At 42.0% G+C, this 15,684-nt stretch overlaps 1 protein-coding gene across 2 annotated transcripts in view; it reads right to left on the bottom strand.

The window, feature by feature from the left end:
- cica (capicua transcriptional repressor a) overlaps window positions 1-10,168 on the bottom strand; it is a 37,937-nt gene extending 27,769 nt beyond the window's left edge. Inside the window, exons 1-2 of one of the 2 annotated variants that reach the window (XM_053637601.1) lie at window positions 9,637-10,168; window positions 4,146-7,831 (exon numbers count right to left, since the gene is read on the bottom strand). In XM_053637601.1, the coding sequence (XP_053493576.1) occupies window positions 4,146-7,689 (3,544 nt within the window). In that variant the 5' untranslated portion in view covers window positions 7,690-7,831; window positions 9,637-10,168. The remainder of the gene's footprint in view (window positions 1-4,145; window positions 7,832-9,636) is intronic. The other variant, XM_053637600.1, reaches the window with a different exon arrangement.
- Between the last annotated feature and the right edge of the window lie 5,516 nt (window positions 10,169-15,684).

Genomic DNA, 15,684 nt, shown 5'->3' with positions numbered 1-15,684 from the left:
GCCTCTACTCTAATCCAAAAAAAAAACTCAAGCATCTTCAGTTTGCCAGACACTACTGGAACTTCAAATGGGATCGGGTTCTATGGTCAGATGAAACCAAAATAGAGCTTTTTGTCAATAAACACCAGAGGTGGTTTCGGCGCGCACAGAGAGGTAGCCATATGGAAAAGTATCTCATGCCCACGGTTAAATATGGTGGTAGCTCTTTAATGTTTTGGAGCTGTTTTTCTGCCAGAGGACCTGGACATTTTGTTAGGATACACGGCATCATGGACTCTAAAAAATATCAACAGGTATTAAATGAAAACCTGACTGTCTCTGCCAGAAAGCTTAAAATGGGCCATGGTTGGATCTTCCAGCAGGACAATGATCCAAAACATACATCAAAATCTACACAAAAATGGTTTACTGACCACAAAATCAAGGTCTTGCCATGACCATCCGAGTCCCCTGACTTGAAACCCATAGAAAACCTGTGGGGTGAACTGAAGAGGAGAGTCCACCAGTGTGGCCCTCGAAATTTGAAGGATCTGGAGAGATTCTGTATGGAGAAATGGTCTCTAGATCCCTTGCCATGTATTCTCCAACCTCATCAGGCATTATAGAAGAAGATTCAGAGCTGTTACCTTGGCAATCATATGTAAATCGTCTCAGTTTCTTTTTTTTTCTTTTTTTAGATAACATAGATAATATGAATCTTAAATTTAAACAACCTTTTAAAAGCACATAGAATATGTCAGAACTGTCAGAATCCTATAAAAATAATTTGCACTATTTTATTTTTAATATCTAAATACTCTTGAGTTCACCCCACACAGGTTTTCAGTGGGGTTTAGGTTAGGGAACTGGGATTGATTCTGTGCTTGTTGAACCATTTTGTGTGGATTTAGATGGATGTTTTTGATCATTGTTCTGTTGGAATATCCAACCATGACCTAGTTGTAGATTATTGGCAGAGGCAGCCATATTTTCATTTAAAATACATTGGTACTTTATGGAGTCCACGATGCCACGTATCCTAAAGGCTGGTTTGTACTGGACGAATTACCTCAGGTGCGTGTTAGCTGCTGCTGTTCCTGGGCGACAACTGTTTTAAATCTATTTTAAACTTATTTCAGTAGTTTTCTAAGCTAAAATTAATTTGGCTCATGTTCTTAAAATTGCATGCACTTATCTTTGGAAACATCCAACTATATTTGGTCAATTCTGCAGTCCACAGAGCGGATTCTACCTGTTCTGTGTTTGGTCGACTGTTTTCCCTGTTTCCCCGCGGTGATCTCCGGCTGTCTATGGTCAGCTAACAATAAGGATCTACATGATGTTTCCATGGAGTATCTTGAACTGGATGATTTTATCTATCATTTTTCAGTCTGCTGCATCGGTACTTCAATACACAGCAGAAGACCTTCTTCAGCTGTGATTTTATCACTATGACCCTACTCCAGCTCTCCATTTTTACACGGACATTTTTAAGCCTCGTCGTAAATACATTCATCGCGGGTCAAGACGGAATTACAATTTCAATGATTTGCACTCCATACGGTCTTTCTGGTCATCCTCTTCCCGTCTGACAAGGAAATCATGATGAACTGTGTGCTAGCTCACCTAGGCAGGTCAACTATCGCCAAATCTACGAAGAACACTCTTACTTTTGGATTATTCAATATGGAATACTTTTGAATTATTCAATATCCATTCAGTCACCAACAGAGCACCACTGGTTTGGGATCTACTGAAGGATTGCAAGTTTGACTTTGTCTGTTTAATTGAGACATGGCAGCAACAAAATGACAACTCACAGTTGAATCAATCCATTCCTCCGGGTTTTGTCTACTCTTGCCAACCCCGTGTCTCGGATCGAGGTGGTGTTCTTGCAATGCTTTACAATAAGAAATGGAAGGTGTCCACTATATCTATAGTTTCTTATGTTACTTTTGAATCCATGATTTTACAAGTTAATGGGCCTATACCTACTATTATAACTACTGTATATCGTCCTCCTAAGGCTAATACTAATTTTTTAACTGAACTTTTTAAAAACTTTATTATTTTCTATTTCTCCAAATGTGATTATGGTTGGTGATTTTAACATACATGTCGACAAGGCAACTGCCGCTGATACAAAAGACTTTTTATCATGCTTGGACAGCTCTGGACTGAACCAATTTATTGATTTTCTAACTATAAAAGGTCATACACTGGATCTTATTTGTTGCACTGGAATAACAGCTTTTAATTGTAGTGCACCTAACCTGTCTATATCTGACCATAGATTGGTGTCTTTTAGTGCTAATTTACTGTAGATGTATCAAAGATTGTTCCAAGTCATACTATTTCATTTTATAACACTAAGAATATGGATTTATTTGTTTTTTCTAATGAAGTTGATAACCTGCTGGACACAGACGGACAATGTAGTCTGGATGAATTGGCTTCTCACTACAATGACCGATTGCAGAATATCTTGCGCCTGTGAGAACTCGGACTGTTTCATTTGCTCATACTGCTCCCTGGTTTACTTCTGAACTACGTCAGTTAAAAGCAAAAGGTCGTCGACTGGAACATTTACATTTAAGGTCTGGTCTTATTGTACAAATGGAAATGTATGATAATCACACCAGACACTATAAGGAAGCACGTTCTACGGCTAAATCAAATTATTATGCCAATTTAATAAATTCTGGAGTTGGGAATACAAGAATATTGTTCTCTACATTTAATAGTATTCTGCGACCACCTGATGCTTTTTCATTACATTTGCATTCTCCTGTTCAATATGAAACTTTTATGACTTATTTTAATGATAGAAATTTTAAATATTCATCAAAAGTTGATGACTCACTACAATGGGGCATGTAGTACATGCTTTTCTTTTCAGGTAGATTCTTCCTTAATAGCTTTTTCTGTTTTTTATTTGCCTACGGATAAGGAAATAACTGAATATGTTCAAAATCTAAGTCTACAACTTGTCAGTTAGGTCCTATTCCTACGCATGTGGTTAAGTCTTGTCTACCTTCTTTGTTACCGCTGATAACTCAAATCATACATTCCTCTCTTGCTACCAGTATTATTCCTTCACATCTTAAAGTAGCAGCCATAACTTCTATACTTAAGAAACCTGGCGCGGATTATAATAACCCAGAAAACTTTTGACCCATCTCTAATTTACCCTTTCTTTCTAAATTATTGGGAAAAATAATTGGTCGACAGGTATATGCTCATCTTACTGAGAATAACTTGTTTGAGCAATTTCAGTCTGCCTATCGTCCATTTCACAGCACGGAGACTGCACTTATTAAAGTTACGAATGATTTGTTGATGGCTGCAGATTCTGTTATCTCTCCTTCCCTTAGGGTTAAGAGTCTGGGTGTCATCCTTGACAGTACAATATCGTTTGAGGCACATGTGAATAACATTGCATGCTCAGCATATTATCATCTGCGAAATATTAATCATCTTCGACCGTCTCTTACTAGTAGTACTGCTGTCCTTGTACATGCATTAGTTACATCTCGTATTGATTATCATGATTCTCTTCTCAGTGGTGTTTCACAAACGCTTCTTCACAAACTTCAAATGGTCCAGAATTCGGCAGCCCAGATCATTAAACAAACAGCTTTGATTGAGCACATGTCTCCAGTTCTTAGACAACTCCATTGGCTTACCAGATACCGGGTTCAATTTAAGATTTTATTTTTCACTTATAAGGCTCTTAATAATTTAGCACCTTCATATCTTCGTGATCTTCTTCGTGTTTATTCACCTATCCGATCCCTTAGGTCTTCTGCATCTATAACTCTTGTAACACCTTCTGTACTTTTGACTACCATGGGACGTAGAGCTTTTAGGTGTACTGCTCCGAGTCTTTGGAATACCTTGCCTCAAGACATACGTAATAGTTTATAGTCTTTCCATTTTTAAATACCGTCTTAAAACTAATTATTTTTTAAAATAGCTAATTCTGTTTGATATGGCTTTTGTATATTATTGTATATTATTTCTTCATATATTACTTATGTATCTTATTATTTGTAAGATGTCCTTGAGTGTGTTGAAAGACACCCATAAATAAAATGTATTATTATTATTATTATAAAACAGTCAGAGTAAACGTCAATAACTCATATACTTTTCAACAGTCTTACCTGTGCCAGGTCGTCCCATTATAATGTCTTTGCGAGGGGCAGGATGCGGAGACTCTGCTGGTAGAATGAGAGGCAGTAGGGCTGTGGGACTCGGATGGCAGGCCACAGGTTGTGGTAAAATCCCACCTTGTACATCTGCATGATCACCTGGCTTTCTGTCTTGCTCTCTCCCACCAGAGCCTGAACTGGCAGGACTGCCAGTGGTTATACTGGAAGAAGAAACACAGCTGGGGCTCTGGCTTGAGTAGGTTTGATGACCAGCTCCCGCAGTAGTTAGTGACTGGGCAGAGGTTACCAGCACCAAGGTGGGGGCAGAGTTCCGGAGCAGTACTGTACCATTTGTGGCAGCTCTGTTAATGGGAATAGGTGCCTGGAGACCCACAGCAAGGTGAGGTGCTTGACTATGCTCTCTGGAGCGGGAACTTGTTCTTCTGCTCAAGGGACCATCACTGAATTTTGTCAGTGGCACATCAGGATTGCGGACAATCACAGGTGAGTCACGCAAGGGAACAATACGGCGTGAGCTGGGGTCCTGGGGCAGTGGTGAGGGGGGTGTAGGAGAAACCAACATAGGTGGAGGGGTGGATGCAGCAGAAGATGAGGGACGACTGGTTGTACTCCTTGGTCGAGTAAAAGAGAGAGAAGAGGGTGTGTTTGACTGGCTTTGAGGTGATACTGCTCTAAAGGCTGCAGGATTGAGACCCAGTGGTAAGTCACCTAAATGAGGATCAGACTTAGTATAATCAGGTGCAATCGGAAGTGGGGGTGGCGGAGCATCCAACTTACGCTTGCTGGGACTCATAGGCACAGTAAAGGTGAGGTTGGTCTGAAAAGTGGGCATAATACCAGATAGGTGCCGATCCCGCTCTGCACCAGGGGTACCCAGCTTGGTACCACTGAGATGGCGTGGCCGGCGAGGGGTGAGAGATGAAGGTGCCGTGATGGGGCTGAAATTGGCTGGGCGAAAACCAAAGAGTGGAGATGGTGAAGGAGATGGGGCGGGGGAGAATGGTGACTGATTGGAGACTGGGGAGAATGAGGGAGTGCCTGAGCGCGAACTGCCCAAAGACACCAACATGTTTGCCGCCTCACACTCATCAAAGTCAAAGCGTGATAAATCACGTGGCAGCTCTTGCGGTAGGAGGGATGGCAAAATTAGACGAGGACGTGAGTCTCCTCCACGACTGCTGGCTTCGCTACTGTCATGTGATGTCTCATCCCAGTCAATCTCACTGCTGGTACGACCTCCTAAGCGGAGATCAGGTGTGAGGGTGCCTGTACTGCTGGCACCACTTCTGTCTCTGCCCAAACCACCTCCTGCCTCCATCTCTTTAGTACGCATAGACAGATGACGGGAGCAGTAGCCACGTCGCTGGGATTCCTTAGAGCAGCCCTCACGAGAGCACAGTCGCCGCCACTGCTTCCCATTAAACTTTTTTCGGATTCCTGTGGGAGTACATACCACATCCCCCTTCTTGTACTTCTGCTGAGCAGCTGTGAGAGGAGTACGGGAACGTGATGAGGAAGATGAGCTAGAGCCTCCCCCTGATGTACCATGGGAACTAGAAGTGGATGTTTTCTCCACAGAGCTGCGAGAAGAGGAGGGAGGCAATGGAGGCAACTGTGGGGTAGAAGAGATAACTGGAGTTGTATCCATTCCCAGCAGTACAGGGGAGGGGCCAAGGGATAAGTGGGGTGCTAATGGTGTGCCTATGCCTCTCACCACTGACAGATGAGGGCTGAGGTAGTCAGGCTTAGAGAGAATGGGTCGATGTTGGGAGGGCACACCAGAAGGTTTGGTGCCCATGGTTAAGGTGAGGCCACCCTCCCTGAGTGGAGCCATGCTGAAATGGCTGACCTCCATGTCCTCTTCTGGGGCTGGTGCTTGTAAAGAAATTCTTTCCCTTTCTCGTTCCTTTTCAGATTGCCTTTGTAACTCCCTCTCTTTCGACAGCTCTTTTTGTCGGCTGCAGTCCCAAGCTCTGTCTGAAGCTATGCTGAGTACAGAAGTGATGGCAGTGCTAATTGAACAAGATGAGGAGAGTGGTAACGAAGAAGTTTGAGGGTGTAACAGTCCTGTAACTAATACTGGCCCTGTTACCCCATGCACCATGCTGAAACGACACAGCTCTGATTCCACTTCCATATCCTCTTTATTCTCCCATTCCCTCTCTCTTCCCCCCACCCTTCGACCATCCTTCCCTCGGTCAGTAGTTTGAGGCAGCTCCAGGTCCCATGGTGGAACCAGAAGGCGGAGACTCTGCCGTGAGACCCACACTGCTCGAGCAGTTTTGCCCCTCCAATCCTCCTCTGGTCCAATTCTATCCTTTTCATCTTCTGGATCCTTTTGGAGCTGGACACGATAAGGGAAGGAAACAGCAGGATGAGGGTCCACCTCAGTGATCAGGCCTTCTCTGTACCACTGTTGTGCCCCCTCGCTGCTTTCACTGCCACCTCCAAAGGGCACACACACACGTGTTCCTGTGGGCACAGATGCATGCCCTGGAGGGGGTGCATCCAATATCACATCTACCATATCAGTAGCCACTCGGAATGGGTATTTGCATATTGTCTCCTCCCCATGTAACTGCACCTCCACACTTCCATGCTCTCCACTGACTTCTCGTACAACACCAGCACGAAAAACTCCTGATGACTCTCGTCCTCTATCTGGTGGCCACTTGTCCCCTCTTCTTGTGCACACTCTGGCCAGGACCCTCTGGTTCTTTAACCCCTTTGCAAGCGTTTGTGACAGCCCAGCTGGTAGGTTTTCCTGTGGAGGCTCAGGACTAACATGAGATTGGCCTCCTTGAACACTGGAGTGGGATCCAGATTGCTGTGCCGTCACCTCAAGGTCAGCTGAGTGCTCACTGGCTGTGTCTGTGGAGGAGCAGCGCTGAGGACTAGACGTGTTTATCTTTTCTCTGTCACTATTCTCATCTCCCATTCTGTTTGACTGTGCTGCCATGCTGTTCTGTATGACCCCTGAGGTGCTGGCCACAGGTACCTGTTTGCTCTGACTGACTGTATCTGTGTATTCAGCTCCAGTGGTGCTGCGCTGACTAGCACTGGAGCAATTGTGAGGTGTGCTGCTGTCACTCTGTGGGGGAGTACTGGAATTTCCATCATTGCCATGGTTTCCAGCATAGTGCTCAGAGGTATACTTTTTCTTCGGCACGCGGGCCTTAAAGGTGGCTGTCTTGCGACTGGATGAGGGATTGGGGCTGTTACTGTCACTCTGTGTTCCACCTGACTTAAAGCTCTGAGAATGCTCCTTTGCCTTCCCATAATCCCCTGATACATCCAGTATTCCTTCAATTTTTCCCTCTCTCTCTGGGGTCCTAATGGCTCTAACTAACTCATCCTGTGATGAGTCTGAATTTGAGGATATCAATCTCTTGGGAGAGGAGGGTGAGAGTCTGGGTTTTTCCTCTGTGTCCCTCTTCTCCTCTTCTGGGCTTGCATCCGTCAGCCCCCTTCTCTTACTCCCTTTGGCTCGTGTGGATGGAGGTGACCGTCTGCCTTGTTTTTTAAACGGCTTCATATTCAATAGCTTGTACAGAACCTTTAGTCCTTAAGTTTCCTTATATGTTCTAGCCTATCAATATCTTGCGCTCTGTTTCCTTCTTTCATTCCGTCCCTTCTCTTTCTTATTCCTGATGCGTCCAGTTTTTGGAAATTCAGCCCTGCAGTGGAATACAGAATGCAAAACAAATTACATTTGGATTTAACACTAGCAACATGTTTTTTGACTTTTAGTTGTCATTTATTTCAATAAATGTGTTATTGCTTTCGTTATGATATATTGTAAAATGTAACTTAATGCATTTAGTAGCCTACTACATGCCAAAACAAAGCTAAACTGAACACCAAGAAAAGTGCTTGCCTGGACAAGTCACACACTGGTTTTTGTTTCTTGGCTGGAACAGAGGAGGCGGGGGAATTCCTTGTTGACTGGTATTTCAGTCAGTCTCTCTCTCTCTCTCTCTCTCTCTCTCTCCTTCGCTTTTTGACCCAAGTGGCATGTCTTAGACATTCGACCCACAATCCTAAACTTCCTTTCAGAGAATCAGGTATATCTCGGATTACATCGTTATCCCCCGCTCTCGCTTTATCATTTCTCTACTTCTCTCTTTGAGTCTTCCTATACTGCTAAACAACATTACACATGCATCCACAACACAAACTTATGTGCACAAGCCTAGTTTTTCAATCTTCTGGGGGCTTTTATATCTAGCTTATACAGTATCCTGTTTACTCAGTGCCATACAATTCAACACTATGGGTGCGTGCAAATAATGTCAAACGATGTCAAACGTTATAGTGCAATAAAATAGGCTGTATTACAGTGTAATAACGTGTTGAGCAGTACTCCAAAAACGGCACCATTCTGTTAAGAAAACCACAACAACCATAATGACATTTCTTCGCACTGTAATACCAGTTTGCAAATAGAAGCTGTGATGTACTGTATACTGCAATCACTACAAAAAAATGCTAAAGCCTACTATAAAGTCATTAAGTAAGCAAACAAATGTATAAAAATGTACACCTACAAAACGCACATTAATGTTAGACCTCCCATACACATTTTAAGCTAAGCAAGGCTTTACTAAGCTAGCTTTTCTAACATAAAACTGGTTTTATTTCGAGTTTGGTTGAGTAGTGGACTATAGTGTCGAGCTCTTGTTTTGGCCGTAGTGCCCTACTCCGTGCGTACAACCTCCTCTCTCTCTCACACACACACACACACTCACACACACACAGTAGTGGAGTGACGCAGGCCTGTCCACAACACAAGGCCGCAGTGCATTTTTACGCTCTACAAAGCCTCGAAATAATCACAAATGCGACATATAACACTGTTGTGTGTACAACTGCGCGGTGACATACAAAGATTCACGCATGTATCAGCACTAAAATGAGAAGAAACCGTCAAATTAAGCTGTACGCGAGGTAGCAGTATATACTCGAAAGGCTAAAAACACCCTACGCAGTATTCTATCAACAGATACGTGTTTATTCCGAGGGAGTTAAGAGCCGAGGGTCACACGTACAAGAGAAAAAAAATGGGTGGGTTAGTGAATTGTAACACAATTTCGCCGCGTTAAGGAAGTGTCTAAGTTTTGTGTGAGTGTGTGTGTGTGTTATACTTCATAATCATTACACTGTAGCTACACTGCGCAAGTTTTCCGAGCCGAATAGCTACACAGTTACGGGTATCCGGTATAGTTTAAATATTTTCAGAGATTTTTTTTTAATGAAATAAAATAAAAATAAAAACTTTTAGGCTGACTGTGCAGCTCTACGCGTATTTCTACGTGTGCCTGATAAACACGCGAAAAGCCTCGCGCGTCACTGCCATATTGTTTCGGAAAAGGACACTGGATACAACTGTTTCAGAAAACACCCATATGTGTAAACTCTACACAGCGGAACAGAGCCACCGCAGTGCTGCAGAATAAAGATTTGTAGCAAGCTTTAAACTCACCCTTTCACTATGAAGTGTCGATCAAATACATATTCATCAGAAAACAAAACGGATAAGAAGACAGAATCCTCGCGATTGCCGACGCGCAGGTTTAAACGGTAAGAAAAAATAATAATAATAAAAAAAAAATAATAACGCTTTTCTTCCGCAAAGCCGCTCCAAACGAGGGGAAAGTATAGCCGCTTATGGTTCGGGCTACACTACAGACGCAAAATGGTGAATGAAGTCCAAAGCCTTGACAACTCCCTGCTACAACCAATCAGCGCTCACTGGAGGTTACAGTAACCAATAGGAACACGAGTAAGATTAGTGAAGGTGGAGCCGACTATCAAAGTGCACCGTATTGACAGAGCGTTCAATCCAATCGGGTTATGGGAAACACGAAACAGCTGGTCAAACCTGAACCGGTTTTATCCAATGGGGATGTAGGGAATGTCTAGTGAAAGGGAGTAGACGGGCAAAAAGCAAGAAAAATAGCATGATTTAGGCTAATCTACCAATCTACGACCTAACTCCCCGGATGCTGAGAATACCATGCACAATAGGGAATCCTTAAAATATTTATATATAGTTAATATTATATAAACTAGAAGATGTCAAATACTTATTTAAAAAAAAAACCCTTTTGAGAGAAACTGTGGTTTAATTATCAAAGAATTTAAAGTTGGAGAGTCCATGATAGCCTGTCTTACAGCACCAAATACAAAGTTGTTATTTTTATAAGAATGATGGTATGTTACGCTACATTTAGTTGAAACAGGAGACAAAATCTGCTTCATTTCCTGACTCTGTTTCCCGTGAGTGCATCAGACATGAACGAGTGCAGCCAATAACGGAGCGGTTTCCGTTTTTTTATTTTTTTTTTTACTCTTAAGCCCCCGCCTCCGCTTTCGAAACGTTTAGAAAGTACAGTAACGTCATCAAATCGACCTGTGATTGGTCGGTGATAATAAACCTCCTGACCAATGAACAAGCAATACGGCGAACTCATTATGCTTGTTGCCATTACTGAGAGCAAACAGGAAGGGTTTGAACGAAGGATTACGGTGCACTAACATCAATAATATATATATATATATATATATATATATATATATATATATATATATATATATATATATATATATATATATAATTACTGATTTGGTTTATAGAATTTGTACTTACTGTACGTCTTATGGCCCATATCATTTTGAGAGACGATCCATGTTTATATGTTTCACCACAGTGTCTTATTCGTGCTGTGTGAAGCTATGACTTGCTATTAATAAAGCTCTCATTTATAGTCCGAAACGGAAGTGGGAGCTAGTTCTCTGTAAAGAATTCCTGAAATTTCTACATTAATATATTGTCTTTAATATTAACCAGTACATTACTTTAAATGTGTTTTGTGGTTCCGTACTGTAACATGCATGCTGTGGCCAAATATTTAGGCTACAGTACTGGCAGAACTGTCACTGCTATTCTAATTGTTCATCATAGCAGTTTCTTATGATGTGATATTATAGCCCTTTAGCATTTTTTTTATTGTTTAATAACCATTGATGATGAGTCTGATCACAGTAATGTCATCTGCAAATTTGATAAATTTCACAGATGCATCACTGGAAACACAGTCATCCGTGTAGAGCGAATATAAGAGGGGTGAGATGACACAACCTTGTGGTGCTCAGTGCTGAGTGACCAGGGATCAGAAATGTTCTGACCAATTAGCTGCCTCACCTACAGATCTGTTGGGGTTGGGGGGAAAAGAAAGCCAAAAAAAAAAAAAGTTTTCTTGTCTCCAGTCCTGAAAGCCTCTTCTTTTCTTTCACACAGCTGTCTGAGCTCTGCATTGGACCACTGTTTGTTGTTGGAGAAGCAGGTGATAGTTTTAGTGTGGATGCAGTTTTCACATGACTTTTTTGATGATTCCTTGATTGAGGAATTTATTCAGTAAATGTGTTTTTGTTTTACAGTTTATGCACCTGTTCTCTTAATGAATAAAAAAATATCCTCCTCAATTGAGCGTGTAAGTTTTTTATGTGCATTTTGGAGATTTTATTCACGTCTGATGTTTCATCCAGTGTTTTTTATATGAAATCACAAAATTCGCATAAAAATACGTGGATGGATACATGCCTACTGATCTGTGTGTGTGTGTATAAGAGAGAGAGAGAGAGAGAGAGACTTTAAAACCCAGTTAATCTGTTCTGTGCAGTACAGTTGTTCAGGCTGTTCTGAAAAAAAGTTATTTGGCTGATCTGGGTTGACTTTTGCCTCCTCCATGTCTGTGATCAGTTCCCCTCCTGTAGTTCCTGCACTGCACTCTAGACCCTCATTCTCCTGCATCACAACATAAACACTTGTCTACAAATGGACAAGATATGCTTCATTGCTGAGTTTTTGCAGCTAAGTGGAATCATTCTCACTGGACTGGCAAACTTCCCAAAACAGGCCAGCTCCTTCGTTATCACTTCGTCATGAATGAATGGGGGTGCATTAAAGATGATGACTCACGTTGCAGGGGCAGACAGAGGGGAAACTTGAACCTGGGCTCCTTTCACCCATATTCCAGTTTGGCTTAGTTTATTGATGATGTTTAGTTGCCTTAGGGACACCACCACTGCTAATAATAATTATTATTCTCCTTATCTCCCTAAAGTGCCCAATAACTCAAGATCTGAATGGTAAAAAGTTTTTAAATTTGTTACAATGATACTACAGTAACTGCCACACCACAAATGGCCCACATGAGCCCATAGGTGGTGCTACAGGCCACACCCAAATCTACTTTATTTTCCCTCCAAAATGTCTAAAAATTGGTAGCCTATACATGTCTTATTTCTTATGGGGAACAAAAAAGCCATTGGCACCCATAAAGTCTGCCATGATCGATTTTCCAGTTCATTGAAAATTTGTCCAAAACTACAAAAAATCTTCTCCTCATGAACTGTAGGTCCAATTGACTTGAACTGTGGCACACGTGTGGGATACATGTCTTTCTATAGGGAGATAAGCAATAAGGTATCAAATAAAAATTGGCCGAACTATTTACATATTGATGAATTGACAACTGTTGCACATTTTTTTTGTGTCCATAAATCAATGGAACATTAACCTATGACTTGATCTGTGCCACACAAAGAGGACACTACAGTATGTTACCACGTGCGATGGTCACCTCATATCTCCAAAAACAATGACATTAAAAGGAACTGTCATGTAATATTTGATAATAGGTTATATTATGTTTAGCAATATCTTTATTGTCCGCTAGATGGTCTGCTGTTTGTCTTGGATCAGGCCAAAATGTCTGAAAGTTGGTATGCATGCCTTATTGCTCATAGGGAAGAAAAAAAGTCTGAAGAACCCTTAATGTCCACATTACTGATTTTTTTCTACAATGATCATTTGTGGAAAACTATAAAAATGAACTTAAAAACTGCCATTGATCCAAATGCGTTGATATGTTTTATCTGTGGAATACATTTCTCTACATGTCAATGTTTAAATAGTCCGCAATCTTGAGGAGGAAGAAATTGAAATGTTGAAACGTTAAAATGTTTTATCTCTGGAATACATCTCTACCATGTCATTGTTTAAATGGTCCACAATCTTGAGGAGGAATCCACCATTGCTGCTTCCAGCTATATTTATTATTGATATATCTCCCTAAAGTACCTCATAACTCAAGATCTGAATTGTAAAAAGTTTTGAAATTTGGCACATTGATACTACAAGCCCAGAGTAATTCCCACACCACAAATGGCCCACATGAGCCCATAGGTGGCACTACAGGCCACACCCAAATTCTATGTGATTTTCCCTCCACCCCATAAGTTCAAAAAGTCTAAAAAATTGGTATACATGCCTTATTTCTCATGGGGAAGAAAAAAGCCATTGGGATTAGCCATGATAGATTTTCCAGTACATTTTATTGCAGATAATTTGGTCCTGTTGGATTAACTGAGCAGTGACCTCCAGCATGCTCTGTGGTGGTTTGTAGCTGAGTGTGAAGTGGCCAGGATGAGGGTCAGCAGCTACAAATCTGAGGCCATGGTTCGCGGTCAGAAAGGGGTGGGTACTTTCCTAATGCTTTGAGCAGATTAGTTTAAGGATCTTGGGGTCTTGTTCACAAGTGAGGGTAGAGTGGCGGGAGACTGACAGACTGGCACAGCATCAGCAGTTATCTGGACATTGTACCGGTTTATTATAATAAAGAGAGAGCTGAGCCAAAAGGTGAAACTATCAATTTACTGGTCAATCTACATCCCAACCCTCATCTATCGTCACAAGATTTGGGTAGTGACTGAAAGAATGAGGTCATGGATACAAGCAGGGGAAATCAGCTTCTCTTACAGAGTGGTTGGGCTCAGCCTTAGAGATAGGGTGAGGAGCACAGACATTTGGGGGGAGCTCAAAGTACAGTTGCTGCACCTCTGCATTGAATGGAGCCAGTTACGGTGGTTCAGGCATCTGGCTAGGATCCCTCCTGGACGCCTCCCTGGGTAGGTGCTTCAGGCATGTCCAACGGAGAGAAGACTTAGGGGCAGACCAAGGACTAGATGGAGAGATTATTTCCCCTCTGGCCTGGGACACCTGGTCATCCCTGTTGATGACCTGGAGGGGGTGGGTAGGGAGAGTGAGGTGTGGGCATCTCTAATTAGAATGCTGCCCCCACGACCTGGAAAGAATGGATGGATGGATGGCACAAATGGTTTGTGAAGCTGTCGTTCGTCCTTGTGATAAATGTTCAGGAAATCCCAAAGTACTTACAATTGACAACCCCAGTGGGTCTCATTAAGTGCTGGAGGAACCAGAGGTTCTCATTTAGAGCTATCACTGAACCATAATGGAACAAGATGGTGGAAGGACATGCAAAACCAGTCCAAGGGCGATGGATGAGGCAAAAGCTGTGCAACCACCACAGTGATAAAAGTGACTACTGTTCTCTTTGAAATGTAGCATGTTCACTCATAGATAATAAGCCAGATATGGGCAGTACAGGTAATAATGATATACATAGACCGAATAGGGAAGAATAGGCAAAGAAAATCAAAGTCGTACCATAGCGGAACTATGCTCAGAGAGTCAGAGTCTCAAGGACACATTAGCCAAGATGTCCAAAAATTTCTGACATGTTTTCATTCAATTTTCATTTAAATTTTATTTGGATAGCTCTTTTAACAATGGGCATTGTCACAAAGCAGCTTTACAAAAATATATAAATTCAGCATATACATTTTAATTGTATGAATTTATCCCTAATAAGTAAACCAGAGGCAACAGTGGCAAGGAAAAACTCCCTGAAACGATATGAGGAAGAAACCTTGAAAGGAAACAAAGTATAGAACTGTTCATGCCAATTGCAGTCCTAAGGCTAGAATAGAAAGCAGACTGGGGCAATATCTTCACCTGTTCTGCCAACAACCATCCTTTATCTCCCTGATGGGGAGGCTGTTTTTCCATTAGGTGTAACTTTATGAATGCCAAGGTACTTTTTTACTCATCTGAATAGAGTTCTCTCTGCATTAAGGCTCAGGTTCATAGCAGGCTTCAACTTGCACAGGTGAAACCCCAGTGCATTTTAAGTCCAGTGCCTTATTCTCTTGGCCATCACAGGAATGGAGCATGAGACATGGCACAAGTGCAATTCCTTATGGTTTGAGCTTTCCAAAGTGCCAAGTGCTTTTACAAGCATTAATCAGCTCTCCTCATTAGTATAGTGAACAGTATCTCTGCCAGTCACGTGGAAGACCAGGGTTTGATTCCCTGATGGGAAAGTCTGTTTTCACATTAGGCCTGAGTGTATGAAAAAGCATGGAGCTTTCTTGCCACTGGATTTCAAGTCTAATGCCTTAACATCTTGGCCATTGTAGCAATGACCCACATAGCACCTTGGCTCGTTTATTTTCTGATCTTTACGCGTCATCTTTAAAATTTCCTGTACATTCTCCCCTATTGAGTAGACAATATCTTCACCTGTTCTGCCAACAGCCATACTTTTCCTCCCTGAAGGGGAGGCTGTTGTTCCATTAGGTGTAACTTTATGAATGCCAAGGTACT

This window comes from Ictalurus furcatus, chromosome 12 (assembly GCF_023375685.1).
Source record: "Ictalurus furcatus strain D&B chromosome 12, Billie_1.0, whole genome shotgun sequence".
NCBI lineage: Eukaryota > Metazoa > Chordata > Actinopteri > Siluriformes > Ictaluridae > Ictalurus > Ictalurus furcatus.
The sequence above is the reverse complement of the archived record's forward strand: the minus strand, read 5'-3'. Positions and strand labels throughout refer to the sequence as shown.